The 19,222-nt window shown below is 35.7% G+C and overlaps 1 protein-coding gene across 26 annotated transcripts in view; it reads right to left on the bottom strand.

Annotated features, from left to right (window-relative positions):
- BIRC6 (baculoviral IAP repeat containing 6) overlaps nucleotides 1-19,222 on the bottom strand; it is a 225,639-nt gene that overhangs the window by 85,842 nt on the left and 120,575 nt on the right. For all 26 annotated transcript variants that reach the window (XR_006292783.1, XM_043553219.1, XM_043553244.1 and 23 more), the window contains 9 exons: nucleotides 16,542-16,669; nucleotides 10,631-11,193; nucleotides 9,477-9,652; nucleotides 8,421-8,517; nucleotides 8,093-8,287; nucleotides 7,253-7,453; nucleotides 5,406-5,685; nucleotides 3,280-3,536; nucleotides 2,910-3,018 (listed from right to left, as the gene is read on the bottom strand). Coding sequence is in view for 25 of the 26 variants with exons in the window: in XM_043553219.1 (XP_043409154.1) it covers nucleotides 2,910-3,018; nucleotides 3,280-3,536; nucleotides 5,406-5,685; nucleotides 7,253-7,453; nucleotides 8,093-8,287; nucleotides 8,421-8,517; nucleotides 9,477-9,652; nucleotides 10,631-11,193; nucleotides 16,542-16,669 (2,006 nt within the window). In the remaining variant the exon portion in view is untranslated. The remainder of the gene's footprint in view (nucleotides 1-2,909; nucleotides 3,019-3,279; nucleotides 3,537-5,405; nucleotides 5,686-7,252; nucleotides 7,454-8,092; nucleotides 8,288-8,420; nucleotides 8,518-9,476; nucleotides 9,653-10,630; nucleotides 11,194-16,541; nucleotides 16,670-19,222) is intronic.

The raw sequence follows: 19,222 nt of genomic DNA on the forward strand, positions 1-19,222 counted from the left end.
GCGCCCCATAGAATAACATCTTTTAAAGCAATATGGCTTTGGAGTTTATAAGATTCTTTGCTTCAGGTTACAAGAAATGGGGGTAGGAAGGTATATAATACTACTTAAACCCCTTCTCTGCTCTGAACAAGACCCCTTATTTTACTGTTTTTTTAATATATATTTTTAAAGTTTTTATTTATTTATTTTGAGAGAGAGAGAGAGGGAGAGAGGGAGGGAAGGGCAGAGAGAGGGAGAGAGGGAGGGAAGGGCAGGTCCCGCACTGTGGGCACGAAGCGACGTGGAGCTCAAACTCACGAACCATGAGATCATGACCTGAGAAGAAACTAAGAGTCAGATGCTTAACCAACTGAACCACCCAGTTGCCCCCGGACAAGACCCTTTAAATTTCATATGATAGGAAATAAATATAAGTCAGAAAAAGAGAAAGCAGATGAGGTAATTGGGAAAGAGTAAGATTTTCTCAGTGTGCGGAAGCCAATAATTTTGTTATTATGTCAGTTCTAAAACATTTATGTTTTAAAAAGTATTATGCAGTGAGAACAATTTTATTTAGGGTAATTTTCCTATGACAAAAAAAAAACAACAAAGAACTATTAAAGAATTAAATAATTGTAAGCTATTTTAAGAAAGTTGTTCTAGAAAAATATTTAAAATTAATTTTTTATGGGGTGGCCTGGGTGGCTAAGTGCGTTAGGCGTCCGACTTCAGCTCAGGTGATGGTCTCACAGTTCGTGGGTTCAAGCCCTACGTCGAGCTCGATGCTAATAGCTCAGAGTCTGGAGCCTGCTTCAGACTGTGTCTCCCTCTCTCTCTCTCTGCCTTTCCCCTGCTCACTCTGTCTCTCTCTCAAAATAAATAAGCATTAAAAAAATAAAATTAATTTTTTAATTCTTTTTTTACCTCATTAGCCATTATAATTTGAATTTGGCACAATTTATTCTATCAAAAAATATTCCAGGGGTGCCTAAGTGGCTCAGTGAGTTTAGCATCCGACTTCAGCTCAGGTCATGATCTCACAGTAAGTGGGTTCGAGCCCCACGTCAGGCTCTGTGCTGACAGCTCAGAGCCTGGAGGCTGCTTCCGATTGTGTCTCCCTCTCTCTGTGCCTTTCCCCCACTAACACTTTGTCTTTCTCTCAAAAAGAAACATTAAAAAAAAATTCCAAAAAACTCCAATCTATTTTTAAATATAATAATCATATTACTTATGTGAAGCAAAAAGCTTTATAGAAAAGAATTCAGCTTATTTAATATCTTGAAGTTACCATGCTGGAAATAAATTTACTTCATTAAATGCCATTTGAACATTCTTCATCGGAGAGTATGAAAGCAACTAACCTAAAATAAGTTAAAGCTTATTACATTATCAGTGATTAAAGTATCAAAATTTACTAGGCACCTGCCATGCCTGACACTACCCCAAATCCCCAAGTCTGACCTATGTAAACTGTCCCTTGTGAGTGACAGTATTCTGTCTCCCCAATACAAGGCAAAAAGCTGGATTCAATGAACTTGGACACTCTACTATCTAGCACAGTGCCACGCACACAGCAACTATTCGGTAAAAAGCAATAAAATGAGTAGGTACACGCAAAATTAATGATTGGTTAATAACTTATAAACAAACTAACAAAATATCAAATGATTTTCTTGAATATTAACTAAAATATTAAAGGATAGCATTAACTCAGAAAATAGTAAAGATTAATTGTTTATGAAGTCACACATTCTATAAATGGTATTCTGGTATTGATATATGATATATATAAAACATGAGAATGACAAATCATCACCCAAAATTTGTCAACAAAAACGTGTCTCAAAAATACTTGGGAAGTTCTTCTCAATGTGGAGGTAGAAGACATCAAGGAAAAGGTACATTAGTAAAACCCATCCAAAATTACCTACACGTAAACCATCACTAAATATTTAGGTGAGATATTCAAATATTATTTACTTTGTATGACAACATTTCACCTTGCAATAGGAAGGAGATAGAAGGTAGAGAGCTAATGAAAAGTTGTCAACGAATATTACAAATAATAAGTAATCAAAAAAAAAAAAACATTACTTTTGTCAAAATAGTCTAGGTGCCTAATATGGACACAATATTCTAATATTCATACACAGTAGTAGATGCTACCTAAGATTGTATGATTTGACAGCACCACAACTTAACAAAGATCTCCTAACAACATGGTTCACATAAAAACATGTAATATTTTGGGGCGCCTGAGTGGCTCAGTCACTTAAATGTCTGGCTCTTGATTTCGATTCATGTCATGATCTCATCGTTTGTGCAACTGAGCCCGGCATTGGGCTCTATGTTGACAGCGTGGAACCAGCTTAGGATTCTCTCTCTCCCTCTCTCTCTGCCCCTTCCTCACTTGTGCTCTCTCTTGAAGTAAATAAACATTTCAAAAACTGTAATATTTTATTCCATTCCATTTGTCAAAAGTAATACTGATTATAATTCTATTTCCATTCAAATTTGCTTAAGATATGTCCAAATACATAAAAATTGATGTTTAATGTTCACAAAGTTTCTAGAATTTATATCATGTAAAGCATACAGGTATATGTCCAATATAATCAACAATCTTGACTTTTATGAAACAACCTAAGGAGAAAGTATTAGAAGTAACGTTCACTATCACATAACTGTGTGTAAGTGTGTCCTTAAATAATAAACAGTGATCTCACTGTCCATGAGTTCAAGCCCTGCATCGGGCTCTGTGCTGACAGCATGGAGCCTGCTTGGGATTCTCTGTCTCCCTGTCTCTCTGTCTCACCCCCGCTCACTCTCTCTCTCTCTCTCTCTCTCAAAATAAATAAATATTAAAAAATTAATTAATTTTTAAAAAGGAAAAAAAGAAACAGAACAAAACAAAAAAAAAAGACATATACCTGTCTTTTGTTCCAGGATCCTGAGTTGTTCCAAGCTGGTAAAGAATATCTATCGTAGAATCGGAAGAGAGTCCATTCAGTCTTCCAAAAAGTAAAGGGCTGTTTAGATCTTGCAATAAAGAACCAAAAGAAAGTTTGCTAAATAAGCAAATGGTATAGGAATATTTGCTCAATTTAATTTTAAATTGTTAATTAAAAATTACGCTTCCATAAATTACAGCAACAACAAAAAAAAAACCTCCAAGGACATTGAAGCCATAATGGAAATTAATTTCAGAAACAGATTTCATCACAAAGATTAAGTGATTAAGTAACTGTCACTGTTTTGCAGATAGGTAAAAATTAAAATATCAAAGTTAACGGTGGTCACCTGTAGGATCACTGCCTGATGCTGCACAGTTTCTCAGGAGAATGTCTATGAGCTTCAGGCCAATTCTCGTGGACTGCAGTCCTATCTTTACAAGCACAACCTCAATGTTGGGTGAGTGCATCCCACAGTACGGGGACATCAGTAAGGCAGCACAAGTCTGCAGCAGATTAGCAGTAGGTGCAGCCGCACTCGCCATCATTCCTTCCAGATCACTTATGTGAGTAAGGCAATGATGCAATAACCGTAACCAGCCGATACTGAAAAAGACAACACAAAGCAGCTTACGTGGTAAATGCAAGTGGCTCAGATTATTTCTGGGGTAAAACAAAACTGAAAAATCAGCATGTTGTGTCTCATAAATAACACAAATCTTCATTTAAAAAATGCTAGAACATGAAGAAGGACTTAAACACAGTGAAGTTTCCTCCATAGTGTAACAAATAAAAATACTTAACCACTAACAGCATTTAGGAACTACTTGCCTTTTGTTCAACCAGTCAAAAAACGTTTTTGTATTTTTTTAAAATAGGCTCCACGTGCAATGTGGAGCTTGAATTCATGACCCTAAGATCAAGGATCACATGCTCTCCTGACTGAACCAGCCAGGTGCCCAGTCAGAAAATGTTTTTTTATATATACACATATATGTTTAAATATAAAATGCATAGGATTATAGCCTTGTGAAACTATAAAGTCTTGGCAGCTTGAGAATAAAAAAACCCAAATTTTCTTATCAGGCAAAACTTTCAATAGAACCAGTGTATAACATTTTCAACTAACAAATTTTACCAGATAAATGTGAATTAAAGGACATATTCAGGTCCTTGTTTATTTGGTCAATTTGTATGGCTCAAATCTAACCTTTCCACTAACTGCCATTTAGGAATTATCATACAAGACTAGGTCTCTGTCTATATGGTCAATTTGTATGGCTCAGATGTATCCTGGTGACAGGCATGGGGAAATTCATATATTAGACTCTGATCCAAAGAACAGAAATCCATACCCACAGATACTACACATTGTACATACCTCAAGAATTAAACACACATAAATTTCAATTTTAACCAGCCTCCAAGTTCTGGTTCTAAAGAATCATTATCTCTATTACATCTAATAAAATTACAGCGCTGTATAAACTACCTATGGAACAAAGGACTTCCTAAGCCCTAAAACAGAAACCATAGAATAAATAATTTCATAAAAAGTTCAGAAAGCTTTTTTTAAGAATCAGACATAAGGGGTGCCTGGGTGGCTCAGCTGGTTGAGTATCTGACTTTAGCTTAGGTCATGCTCTCACGGTGCATGGACTCAAGCCCCACATGAGCTCCCTGCTGTCACTGCGGAGTCTGCTTTAGATCCTCTGTCCCCATCTCTCTCTGCCCCTTCACTGCTCACACACGCTCGCACTCTCTCTCAAAAATAAATAAAACATTGGGAATGCAAGCTGGTGCAGCCACTCTGGAAAACAGTATGGAGGTTCCTCAAAAAACTAAAAATAGAACTACCCTACGACCCAGCAATTGCACTACTAAGCATTTATCCAAGGGATACCGGTGTGCTGTTTCGAAATGACACATGCACCCCAACATTTATAGCAGCACTATCAACAATAGCCAAAGTATGGAAGGAGCCCAAATGTCCATCGATCTATGAATGGATAAAGGTGTGGTGTATATATATACAATGGAGTATTACTCGGCAATCAAAATGAGTGAAATCCTGCCATTTGCAACTACATGGATGGAACTGGAGGGTATTATGCTAAGTGAAATTAGAGAAAGACAAAAATCACATGACTTCACTCCTATGAGGACTTTGTAAGAGACAAAACAGATGAACATAAGGGAAGGGAAACAAAAATAATATAAGAACAGGGAGGGGGACAAAACAGAAGAGACTCATAAATATGGAGAATAAACTAAGGGTTACTGGAGGGGTTGTGGGAGGGGGGATGGGCTAAATGGGTAAGGAGTACTAAGGAATCTACTCTTGAAATCACTGTTGCACTATATGCTAACTAATTTGGATGTAAATTAAAAAAAATAAAAAATAATATTAAAAAGTAAAAATAAGTAAATAAATAAATAAATCATTAAAAAAAAAGAATGAGAAATAAAACATACCTTGTTTTGGATACCTGATCTTCAGATGGAAGAAAGGGATTATTAACTGTTGCCGAAGAAGTGGTACCAAAAGCAGTGAGGCCCAGTAATTTAATTTGTGACAGGCCTAATGTGCTGGCATCTCGGGGGCGATGAAGTCTAAGGCAGACAGCAGAAGCTACTTCAGCTTTTACCAGCTGAATTTTTATGTAGGTGAGGCCGCTGGTGACAACAGGAGTGGACAAAGGGAGCATGTTTACCCCATCTGCACTCACTTCAACGGACACAGAGGACGGGCAGGCTGGAGGAAGAGAAGAGTGAAAACTTATTAAAGAAAATGTGAACTGGACTTCATGGTTTAGCAGAAATCCCAGTAAAAGAGCAGCTTTCAGTTATATTATGAACTTGCAAACAGATAATTTATATGCCACATCATACTTTGTCACTGACTTTCACCAGGACTGATTTTGGAGCTATTTTCCAACATAAGATATGAGATCTACAATATAACAAAAATAGTATTTTAAAAATTGTAACACTCCCCTAAATAAAAATAACTGAAGATATGTAATCCACATTTACATAACTTGAGTCTCTGCAAGAATAAAACTGCCAAATTGACCATTACTCTATTATTTCTATTACTCAGAATTATCACCCACAATGTGGGACATTTGATTAATATGTTAACGGCTTAGGGTTGTAAATAATTTGGAAAAGAATAATATACCAAAAACAAAGTGCTTTGGGGCACCTGGGTAGCTCAGTTGGTTAAGTTTAAGACTTCATCTCAGGTCATGATCTCACGGTTCGTGTGTTCAAGCCCCAGATGAGGCTCTGTGTTGACAGCTCAGAGCCTGGAGCCTGCTTCCGATTCTGTGTCTCCTTCCCTCTCTGACCCTCCCCCGCTCATACTCTGTCTCTCTCTCTCTAAAAATAAACAAACATTTAAAAATCACTATTTTTTTTTTATTATTATAGCAAGAGCATGTGAATGGGGAGAGGGGCAGAGGGAGAGAATCCCAAGCAGGCTCTATCCTTGGCACAGAGCCCAACGTGGGGCTCAATCCCAGGACACTGGGATCACGACCCGATCCAAAATCAAGAGTTGGTTACTCAACCAACTGAGCCACCCAGGCGCCCCAAAATCACTATGCTTATACTGAAAGAATCTGGGATCAAAAATGCAAAATAGTATTTCAGATTCCTTTATGAATACTTGGAAGAGTTCTTTTTCCTCTTAATGTAAAACTTGTTTCCTAAAAACTCTTTTCAATTATTTACACCTTGCAAAGTGAAAACAAAATATATTCAATGAAAAAGCGCCAAATGAATGATACTCAATATAGTACAAATTTTAAAAAATCACACTCAAATATTAAAAATATTAAATATTACAGTCAAGTTATTAAAATAAAAAATTGTGTATATGTAATTACCTTACAATGGGGGGGGGGGGGACAACACATAAATCCAAGCTAATTTCCCACTGCAGGACTGGCACTGAGGATGGGGCCAGAGAAAGTACGCCTGCTATCTACAGGTGTGTAAACTAACTCATTTCAAGTTAATGCTATAGCTTAATAAATTTGGGGAGAAAGGCAAGGAAAAATTATATATAACTGAAATAGGTTGGTTTGGATTTCATGAAACATTCCATTTGTTTAAGGGGAATAGCTATGTCAATTCATTTCAGGGGAAATGATTTGGTGGTAATGCTGAATATTACACAAAAAACTTCAAAATTAAGCAATCTGGGAATCATACCTAAATGTATCACTGTTTACTAAATATTTTCTCTCATTTTTAAGTGTTCCTACATTACAGTTTATTTTCATACATGTTTCTTTACAAAAAATACTACTCACTCGCAAGAGATGCAAGGTGAGGCTGGATATGTATCTCTTTAAGAAGCACTGCTGCAGGAAGGTGAATGGTGAGGTCGCACCAAGCCTCCTCGGGCAGGAAGATGTAGGACCACGCAGCAGAGCGAGCCCTCCTGTGAGGAGGCGTGGCCTGTAAAAGCACCTCAGCTGGTTGGGCAGTTGGACTGCTAGATGTAATTGTACCTACAGAAGATATTATAAAAATCATAAAAATTCTGTAAAAGAACCCAAATAAACCATCAAGAACTATCTAATCACTGAACCAGAAAAATTAGCTAAAATCATAAACATCTGATGCTACAAACATATTTATTAGTGTGTGTTTAACACGATTTGTCACAGTATTTACAAAGTATCAAGACACCCAGTCAACCTGCAAGGTGATAAGTTCATTATTAATCGTTGCCTAATTTCTTTATATTCACACGTCAAATGAAAACTAAGGTAATAACAAATCTAGCACAATAAACTGGGAAAAGGAGTACCCACTTAAAACGGAAGCTTCTTAAAATAACTCAAGATGGAACAAGTTCTTTAAACTGATTAACATTTATGGTGAAAACAGACACAAAAATCTGCTATTTCGTTTCACAAAAGGTGTTACTATTTAACTTGGAAATACAAACAAATGAGATCATTAAAATGGGAACTATTAAAAACTTCCTTCTAACCAACAGACTGTTTCAAAAACCACTACCTTTAAAATCACTTGTTTGGTGATATTATCACATGATCAACTTACTTCAAGAACTATTTCTGCTTCATACCAGCTAATAAAATATGTAAGTTCATATCAATAAGATTTAGTAATTCTTTTCTTACCCAGGGGTGCAAAGTTATGGATCCCTTCTGCATTGTCAGGCTCAGAAGCTAGTATTCTTGTTTTCAAAGTGCTGTCAACAGCTTTATTGGGACCAGAATCAAGAAACTTCATAATAGTTGATACCATACTTCTTGCAGTGTTTACAATAGCCCTTGTACTAGTAACCATATTGTTGCAAATGAGCTGAACTCCACCTAATTTACGAAGAACACCAAATGAAAATAAGACAGTGTGACATTCAGTCACCTTTCACAGAAGACTACAAAAATGACAACATACACTGTCAAATGCGTACACTTAAATGACAATTTGTAGAATTTATCTTACCCATATCATGGAATGCTTTCAAGGCGTCACTGGTATCCAATACTCTCAAAATAAACCACAGTAATGGTTCAGATAACTGGCAAGTAGCGAGAGAGCCCTAAAGAAAACCACATGTGTACTGTGACTTTGTAACAGTGATTATTAACTTCCTGTAATTAGGACAATTAACGTATTAACTGTAATATTCTTTTATAGTTAAGTATTCTAAAATTATAGCCTTAATCTAAATCACAAATTCAACCTATCTGCCAAAAGACCTAAGAAATCTTACTGAATCAACAAGGAAGTATAGCTTTTTTTCTGAACTGAGAGTATTTTTTAAATTAGGCATCTGTCTTTATCTAGTATTATCATTTTCGACCTTAATGTGCATTTTGTTTTCCATTAGACACTAATTTCATTTAAAACTGATTCTTCTCAAATATCTTTCCATTAATGGAGAAATATGTGCATATATATATGCAATGACAATTTAAGAAAATGGTGATTTACACTGACATACAAAATACTCCTTAAGAAAGTACATTTTAAAACCTGCATTTGAAAAAATGCAGTAAATGGACTAGAAGTTAAAAGCATCACACTGGTTCCTACAATTTCATTTTATAAGAAGGAAAATAAAAAATAAGTAATATTCGAACCAATTTTTCTTTTAAAATTACCCAAATCCTTTTTGGCTGAAAGAAAACTAAACAAACATGCATCATAGCCTGAAAAAATAGTCGCATTAAACTTTTGTATGTAACATCTACAGAGAGCATTTTGGTATTCCACTATGCTATTTCTAGGGAAAAGAAAACTTCTTCTTGAGATAACAGGAAAACAACCTAAAATTTAAGATTATGTTTAATGTTTTATTCTTAGATCACTGTGGTGATTTTTCACAACATGGACTCAAAAAACTACATTCAAACTTTATTTAATAGTCTATAGGTCTTTACTTGATGCTGCTGCTCTTTTTCCAATATATGAATCCTCTTTGTCCTATAAATACTTCTCTGTCCCCATTGCCAGAAACTATTTAAATTACTGAAATAGTTGCCAGATTGAACTTACTTGTCTGCCCATATATCCACAGGCCATGTAAGTTAAAATTGGCTGCAGCATCATGTGGACCGTAGAAGCTTTTTTACTGAGGGTTGTCAGTATGGTAAACAATCCATCCCCAACTGATATAGCATCTAACCCACCATGAAAGTTCTCATGTTTGGTAAGATGCAATCCACTTGCCCCTAGTTTAAATAAAAAGATTACACATTTTTAAAATACAGTATATACTTAAAAACCAGTAATAATTAAAATAGAAAAGTCATTTGTCCTGAAACCACTGAAGGATGGGTATATAACAGCTACATATATGTATATGTGTATGTGTACATAAACACATGTGTGTATATATATACACGAGAGATTGGGATATTCATCATAGCATTCAGTAAAGCATGTTTTTGGCCATCTTCTTACATGAGATACCTCTATTGTTGGTAACAATAAAAAGAAGTTGCTCTGTTATATGACTGAGGAATATCATCTTACATATAAGCCATATACCAAGAAGAAAGGAAATGGAGAGAAAAATAAGTGGTATTGTTACATAACTATGCTTCAAGACATCGAATTAAAAAAAAGATAGGATGGTTGTTTCCCATACACAAAGAAAGAAAAAACAGAATGGAATCAATGGGATTAATTTTGTCACAGTTTACAGAAGTACAATATATCAGCTTTCAAACAGGTAGAAAAGTTAAGCAACAATACAGAAATTTTACACCAATATATGTGTCATAGAAACTGTTCCACTTTGGATACAATTTTACACCTCACATTTTTTAAAAAGTGGGAATCAATAAGGTTCCCTAATATAAAATTTGATGTGAAATTCTTCATCTTTAACACATCAGAGATGTGTGATTATAAAGTATGGTGTCTGACCAGTGAGACTGATTTTTTTCTTAATATAACAAATTACAAGTTATTTGATTAGCATAATATGGTATTTAAAAATTCACACTTAAAATTCTTCATCATTTCTATTTCACTTATTGATAGAAGGAAGCCACTCTCTAGAAGTTTCCACTTACAGCTTGCTAAGAAGTTTGCAATGAAGTAGCCTTACACTATAAAGTAATAAAAAATCAATTTATATGTTGCTAAAACAAAGAGATACAATACCAAAAACAAGCATAAGATTAAACATTCTCAATACGTACCAATTATCATCGCCATGGCACTGCTATTACACAGGCCCAGAGCAGACAAAATCTGGCTCATAATCTGTTGGTTGGCTAACACTAAGTCAGCAACATATGCAGGTGATCCTTGAACACTACTACTGCTTCCATTACCATCTTTGCCTCCGGAGACTTTTTCCTCATCTGAAACACTGTCTGTAGTATTGGTGGTCACAGAAACTCTTGCACTGTATTCTCTATTGCCCGAAAGAGGCAGCTGTACTAGAATGTTAACCAGTTTTAACAAATCAAACATGAGTTGATCTCTTGTCATTTCGCCACAAACTGCTTTTGCATCGCCTGGACGAATAAGGTTGGCAAAGAGTCCCCCAAAGCAGGCTCGAGCACCCACCGAGCTATCTGATCCACTTCGAGACATCACTTTGTCTGAGCAAGTGATATAGTGGTGCACTAAAAAGGTGACAGACTCTATTACAGCAGAAATAGTACTAACTGAAACAACTTCAAAGTTCTGCTCCAGGGTAAATTCTAAGAGCTTTACTTGGGCATCAAGAGGACCTTGGCCTGTCTGGAAAGCACCCCTGCAGAAAAAGAGAGATGATTAAAAATTAATCCATCTTAAATTTTTAAAAAAGTAACCACCACAATACAAGAGAGCTAACACAGTAATTAAACTCTTGGTTTTCACTGTTTCATTTTGTAGCAAATGGTTTCCATTCTTCCTGAGTCATTCTAACTGTCTTCCATTTGACACAAAATCAAAAATGACTTCCCTTCCAATAGAAAACTAAAGGACAAGTAATCAAACAGGTGGTTTTGAAGCTACGGACTAAAATATTTGAGTATCACATGGAATAAGCTCTGGTTTTTCATATCTTCAAATGGTGCTATTTTAAACATTTTCTACTAATTATGATTTTCAAAACTTGAAATTCAGTCAACTAATTCTTACACATCAAAGTTAAATGCTCTCAAGTTCTGCTTATGCCTAAGATATAAAAATCTGGAGAAAATACTGCCCACAAATTAACGAGAAAAAGTAAAACTAACTATAAAGTCACATAAACCCATTACAGAGCTGGAAATCCAGGAAAGATAGGCACCTCCAACGAGACAGAATAAGAGCTTCACTTTCCTAAGGCAGAACTTGAGAACAGACACTGGCAACATACAAATGAGTAAGAATTCAGCTAATATATTTAACAAACGGCTAAATTCTGATGTATGCAACGGTGATAACACAGAACCTTTGACGTTCAAACCCATTCACAGACACCCAAACTTACAAACCCCCTACGGCACACTTTGCCCATGTATCTATTTCATTTAGCTGTTCCTGGGTTATATACATTATAATAAATCAGTAAATGTTAAGCGTTTTACCTGGGTTCTATGTGTCATTTTTACAAACTACCAAAACTGAGGAGTGTGCTGTGAGAACCCCTGAATTTGTACCCAAATCTGACAGAAGTGCGGCAACTTGCAACTGCGCGCTCTGAAGTGAGGGCAATGTTATGGTACTGAGTAGCTAAACGTGTGAGTCTGACACTAACTTTGGATAGTGTTAGAATAGGATTGAGGTGTAGGACAAAGCTTCATGTCAGTTTTCTGAAAATACCAAAAATAATGATAAACTTCTAGCCAGAATGACATAAATAAATAACAATTACCAATATCAGAAACGAAAACAGGAATCGAACTAGAGCCCATCAACATTAAGAGGATAATAAGGATATAATACAAATAATTCGACAACATAGATGAAATGAACAAATTCCATCAAGATGCAAACTGCCAAATCTCACTCAAGAAGAAACAAAAAACCTGAATCATCTTTCACTATAAAATAAATTGAAAACGTTTTCTCCAAGAAAACTCCAGACTCAGCATGCCTCAGTGTGAGTACTGTCGAATATTTAAGTAATCGATTTTACACAACTCCTTTCAAAAACAGAAAAGGGATCGTTTGTTTTATGAGTCCAGCATTAACTTGTATAAAAAACAGGCACTTTTCATAAAAACCAGACATTGTAAGAAAAATGCAAACATTCCTCATAAAGATAGATTCAAAAATCAACAAAATGTTAACTAATTTAATTTAAGCAAGACATGAAAAGGATAATATATCATGACCAAGTGAGCAGTGAGTCTATGCTGGGAACACACAGTGATCAACACTTTTCTAAAAAAAATCAATGTAATTCACCATATTTACAGACTACACAGGAAACAACATGATAATTTCAAAAGATATAGAGAAAGCATTCCACAAAATCCAAGGGTAACACATGATTTTTTTAAGTCTTAGCAAATTAAGAACACAAAAAACCTCAAATTGCTATCAGACATCTACAAAGGAAGCTACAGCTAGTAACATTTCTATTTGTGAAAGACTACCAATAACAGTAAGAAAAAAACAAAGATGGCCAATTTCATCATTTCAACTGATCATACTGAAGGTACTTAACCAGGGCATTGGGAGAGGGGAAAGGGTAGGGCAGGGCAGGGGCTGCGGATTAAGACATACACACTGGAAAGGAAGGAAATAAGGCTGTTTTTGCTCAGTGACTACATGACTGGGTACCAAAAAAAAATCCAAAGAGGCTATGTAACTCTTCCTAAATTGATCCGTAGACCGATGCATTCTCAATCAAAATCCAGCAGGGTTTTGTTTTATTTCAGGTAGTATAGACGAGAATCAATAAACTTATTCTAAAATTTATGTGGAAAAGCAAAGGAACCAGAATAGTCAAAACAATTCTGAAAAAAGAACAAAGTTGGAAAACCAGCACTACCAGATTTCAAGAAACTGTGGAGGGACCAAGGCAATACAGTATTAGAAAAGTATAGATGCAGGGGCGCCTGGGTGGCGCAGTCGGTTGGGCATATGACTTCAGCCAGGTCACGATCTCACGGTCCGTGAGTTCGAGCCCCGCGTCGGGCTCTGGGATGATGGCTCAGAGCCTGGAGCCTGTTTCCGATTCTGTGTCTCCCTCTCTCTCTGCCCCTCCCCCGTTCATGCTCTGTCTCTCTCTGTCCCAAAAATAAATAAACGTTGAAAAAAAAATTAAAAAAAAAAAAAAGTATAGATGCAAACGTCAATTCTACAAAAGAGAGTCCAGATAGTGCAAAACGTGTACAGTCAATGGATTCTGAAAAGCAAAGAAAATTCAATGAAAAAAGCAGAGCCTGTATAACAAATGACAGAGGAACAAATGGACATCCACAGGCAAAAACAAACAAAAACAAAAAACAAAAAAACTGTGACCCAAATGCAACATAAATTGTAAAAACTAAATTTCTAGAAGAAAACATAGCAGATCATGTGTAGGACCATGGTTTAGGCAAGGATTTTTTCTTTTTTTAGGACATAAAAATAATATATAAAGGAAAAACTTGACAAGACTTCATGAAAATAGAAAACTTATTTTCTGAAGGATACTGTTAAGAAAATGAAAATATCATCCACAGGCCAATAGAAAGTAATCTGCAAAAACACCCAATAAAATTGAATGCCTTCTTTATATTAAGACTATGTATTTCTTCCTGGTCATAAAATTAATTTACCTAAGAGCGCCCAGCTAACTTATCAGGATACTAGAGACTTTCTTAAAAACACAGAAAACAAACAAAACATAAACGAAGACATTCTTGGCCCAGAACTTTATGCATTGGATTAAAGAAAATTACACTAGAAAATTCACAGGGTGTGTGTAGAGCAGAAGGGGTTGGCTGAAAAAAGAAGAGAAGCTGAAAAAAAAGAAATTGCTGATCAGTTTTGGAGGCATGCAAAATATCTCCACTTTGAAAAAAAATAGTATGTAACTAAACTAAAATCAAGATGAATGTTTCTGTAGGAAACGTAAGAGCAAATATATTACAGTCTCATAGGAAAACCTTTACTGCAGTACAACTTTATATGAACAGTAGTATACTAAAGCATATGTCTACTGAATGTTTGGAGGTCTCATACACAATTTAAAAAAAAAGCCTAGTTAAAAAAAAAGTAAATATATGGTGACTGATTTTTGCTTGTCAACTGCTTTTATTTACATCACACAAAACTATCATGCCCATGTTTTCCAAATATTGTACATGTATTCATATCGTAACATCATGTCCTTAGTTTCGTGAATCTACTCCTTACCTTTATCTTTCACTGTGTATATACAACAAATAATTAAAACTACACATATTACTAGTTTTTATTATTTTTTTTTAAATGTTTGTTTATTTTGAGAGAGAGAGAGAGACAGAGAGAGACAGAGAACGAGCAGGAGAGGGGCAGAGAGGGGACAGAGAGAATCCCAAGCAGGCTCCAACCCAGTGAAGAGCCCAACATGGGGCTTGATCTCATGAAGTACGAGATTATGACCTGAGCCGAGATTAAGTGTCAGACACTTAACTGACTAAGCCACCCAGGTGCCCCAGAAAGTAATGTTGGATTTTTGAAATGTCTTACAGTATGAAGAAGATGATACATTCATATGATATATATTAGGATATTTAACCATTCATGCATTTTAAGAATAAACTCATGGGAATGCAAGCTAGTGCAGCCACTCTGGAAAACAGTATGGAGGTTCCTCAAAAAACTAAAAATAGAACTATCCTACGACCCAGCAATTGCACTACTAGGCATTTATCCACGAGATACAGGTGTGCTGTTTCGAAGGGACACGTGCACCCCCATGTTTATAGCAGCACTATCAACAACAGCCAAAGTATGGAAAGAGCCCAAATGTCCATCGATGGATGAATGGATAAAGAAGATGTGGTATATATACACAATGGAGTTATTACTCGGCAATCAAAAAGAAGGAAATCTTGCCATTTGCCACGACGTGGATGGAACTGGAGGGTGTTATGCTAAGTGAAATTAGTCAGTCAGAGAAAGACAAAAATCATATGACTTCACTCATATGAGGACTTCAAGAGACAAAACAGATGAACATAAGGGAAGGGAAACAAAAATAATATAAAAACAGGGAGGGGGACAAAACAGAAGAGACTCATAAATATGGAGAACAAACGGAGGGTTACTGGAGGGGCGGTGGGAGGGGGGATGGGCTAAATGGGTAAGAGGCACTAAGGAATCTACTCCTGAAATCATTGTTGCACTATATGCTAACTAATTTGGATGTAAATTTTAAAAAATTAAAAATAAAATTTAAAAAAAGAAGAAAGAAAGAAAGAAAAGGGAAATTTGGACACAAAGACATAGGAGAAGAAGTGCCACATGAAGGTGGAGGCAGAGATTGGAATGATGCATCTACAAGTCTAGGACCACTGAGAATTTCTGGCAACCAATGGAAGCTAGGAAAAGGCAAAGAAGAATTCTCCCCTAGAGCCTCCAGAGGAGAGTATGGCCTGCAAACACATTGATTACATTCTTTTAGCCTCAAAAACTGAGAGGTAATAAATTTCTATTGTTTTAAGCCAAAAGTAAAAAAAAAAAGAATAAACCCACCATGGTCACAATTTACTCTTTTAATGTATTGCCCAATATTGATAATAAATTTATTTAGGATTTCTCAAGGAGACTGGTGTGTAATTTTCTTTTGTAAGCTATCTTTCTCAGGTTTTCTTACATATTGGTTTGAAATAAAATCTTTGGTAGCTTTAATATTCTATCTGTATTCTAGAAAAATTTTAACAGCTTCAAATAAATTTCACTTATCTATGAAAACATTAAAAGCAAGCAGAGATTTAACACACTGTGTTTCTTTCATAGAGTTCAAGAATCTAGAGAGCCAGAATGGAATGGAATGAAAAGTCAGGAGAGAAATGGATAAATCCTTCCCCCTTAATCCCTACTCTACTGTTGATCTGTTCCCACATTAACCCCCAACAAATGGTAAAGCAAAGTTTATTTAGAGGATTACTTATTACTTCTACATCAAGAATACATGCATACATTGAAATTTACCTTTCTGTAGAAAGTATATGAATTAGCTTGAGCAAAAATTCACTGAATATCTGAGGACATGTTGAAGAAAGATGCACTTGTAATCGGGTAAGAAATTCTTGCATAGCTTGTGTAGCAGTTGGACCAACCTGAAGAGAAATTAATGCCATTGAAAACTTTTTACTGATACCATTTATAGAGTTATTCATTTAAAAAGCATCAAGCATTAAGTCAAGCACTATACTCTTTGAACTTTTCATATGAAGAACGAAATATTAACAGTGATAGCAAGAAACCAACTTGCTTAGGTTTTGATATATTTTAAACTTAAAATTATAAATCCTTTTTTTAACGTTTATTTTTGAGATAGAAAGACAGAGACCATGCATGCATGAGTGGGAGAGAGGGGGGACAAAGGATCTGAAGTGGGATCTGCACACACAGCAGCAAGCCTGACGCAGGGCTCGAGCTCATGAACCATGAGATCATGACCTAAACCAAAGTTGGACTCTCGACTGACTGAGCCACCCAGGTGCCCCCAAAACCATAAATTCTAGTATCAATAATTTTAGCATTATGGTTTAGAACTTACAGTTTAGAACAGTAGGTTTATGTAACTCAAGACAGAAAAAAATTCATCTGAATTACACAAGAAATATACCCACAATGATTCATAAAAGTACAAAGAACTTTTGCACTGGGGCGCCTGGGTGGCGCAGTCGGTTAAGCGTCCGACTTCGGCCAGGTCACGATCTCGCGGTCCGGGAGTTCAAGCCCCGCGTCAGGTTCTGGGCTGATGGCTCAGAGCCTGGAGCCAGTTTCCGATTCTGTGTCTCCCTCTCTCTCTGCCCCTCCCCTGTTCATGTTCTGTCTCTCTCTGTCCCAAAAATAAATAAATGTTGAAAAAAAATTAAAAAAAAAAAAAAGAACTTTTGCACTAATTTTCACCAACCACCTTACTAAATACCTATTTCACAGAAGCACTCAAAGAGGTTAAGTGATCCACAACTGGTCATGCTTCTAATGACTAGCAGAGCAAATACGAAAGTGGATGAAAAAACCAAAATCACAAAGACTCCAAAGGTACAAACCTGTACCAATTAATAAAAAAATGCTTTCCCAAACATTGTATCTTGTCAATGAAAGAAATGATAATGAAAAACATACTAAGTAACTGAGGTATGTTTTGGAATGTTTTTTAATACTTCTCCATACAATCTTATTCAATCTCAATTTGTTATGATCACAAAAACCTTGAGGAGTTTTGGTAAAACAAAATGCAATGTAATGCTTCAAACTGTTTTAAAGTTAGATAAACTTAATTTCTAATACTAAGCACCTAAGTCACAGCATTCTTAACCAAAACTAAGATCTTGGAGGAAAGCTTGATCTTTAATAACTTATTCTGCCTTTAAAAAAAAAAAAACAAAAAACAAAAAACAGGAAGAAAAACCCCTATTTAATACAATGGTATTAAATCTCGCTCTACAACCAACAAGTTCTGTAATTGTGGGCAATGCAGATACTGCATTTCTTCATATATGTAAAATAATGAAGTTAGAATCAATGATCCCAGGAATCTTCACATTCCCAATTCATAAATCTCTATGTACAATAATCACTTGATAATATGCCTCTGCTCCCACCAAAACTCTGGCCCAATCTAAATATAATAGTTTTTTCTCCCTTGTTTTCATGCTTGTCTTGCTCGTTTCACTGTGTTCTACAAAACTTAAGTATGTACAGTACGAGAGTACTGACTAAATGTACCCAACAGAATTTAAAATCCAAGAAGGCAGAGAACTTGGTCTTGGTAACTACTTATAATCCCTAGTACCTAGAACAATACCTGGACCTAGCACATAGAAGCCTCGTAAAAACTTACTGAACAGGGGCACCTGGGTGGCTCTGTTGATTAAGAGCCTGACTCTTGATTTCAGCTCAGGTCATCATCTCACAGCTTGTGAGTTCAAGCCCCACATCAGGCTCTGTGCTGACAGTATGGAGCCTGCCTAGGATTCTCTCCTTCCCTCTCTCTCTGCCTCTACCCCACTCATGCTATCTCTCTAAAAAATAAATAAACATTTTTAAAAACTTACTGAATAAATGAAACACTAGAAAGGATGGTATTATTACAGATTACACAACTAAATGAGATTTTGTCTAATGGCAAATCCAGAGAAAAATGTATAAATTTAAAAGATGATAATGTTGCATAGCCTCCACTAAAAAGATGCTATGAAAACTAAGTTTATATCTTATATAAAAAGAAATATAATAGGGGCGACTGGGTGTCTCAGTTAAGTGTCCAATTTTTGGTTTTGGCTCAGGTCATGATCTCACGGTCATTGAGATCAAGCCCCACATCGGGCTCTGCACTGAGCATGGAGCCTGCTTGAGAGTCTCTCTGCCACGCCCCTGCTCATGCTCTCTTTCTCTCTCTCTTTAAAAAAAAAAAAAAAAAAAAAAAAGTAGTATAATGATGTAGGAATATTTTAAAAAGCAATATATTATAACAAGAAATTAAACTGATATAAAGGAAGTTTATAATGAGACTAAAATTGTTTATAAGCCCTGAGCAATACAACTTGCTATTTTTTTAAATAACATTTAATATTATAAAAAGGTTGTTAGGTGGATTATCAATATTAGTAGTTGAGATCACTAAACATGGTACATTAGTTTTAAACAACTTTTTAAAT

This window comes from Prionailurus bengalensis, chromosome A3, assembly GCF_016509475.1.
Source record: "Prionailurus bengalensis isolate Pbe53 chromosome A3, Fcat_Pben_1.1_paternal_pri, whole genome shotgun sequence".
NCBI lineage: Eukaryota > Metazoa > Chordata > Mammalia > Carnivora > Felidae > Prionailurus > Prionailurus bengalensis.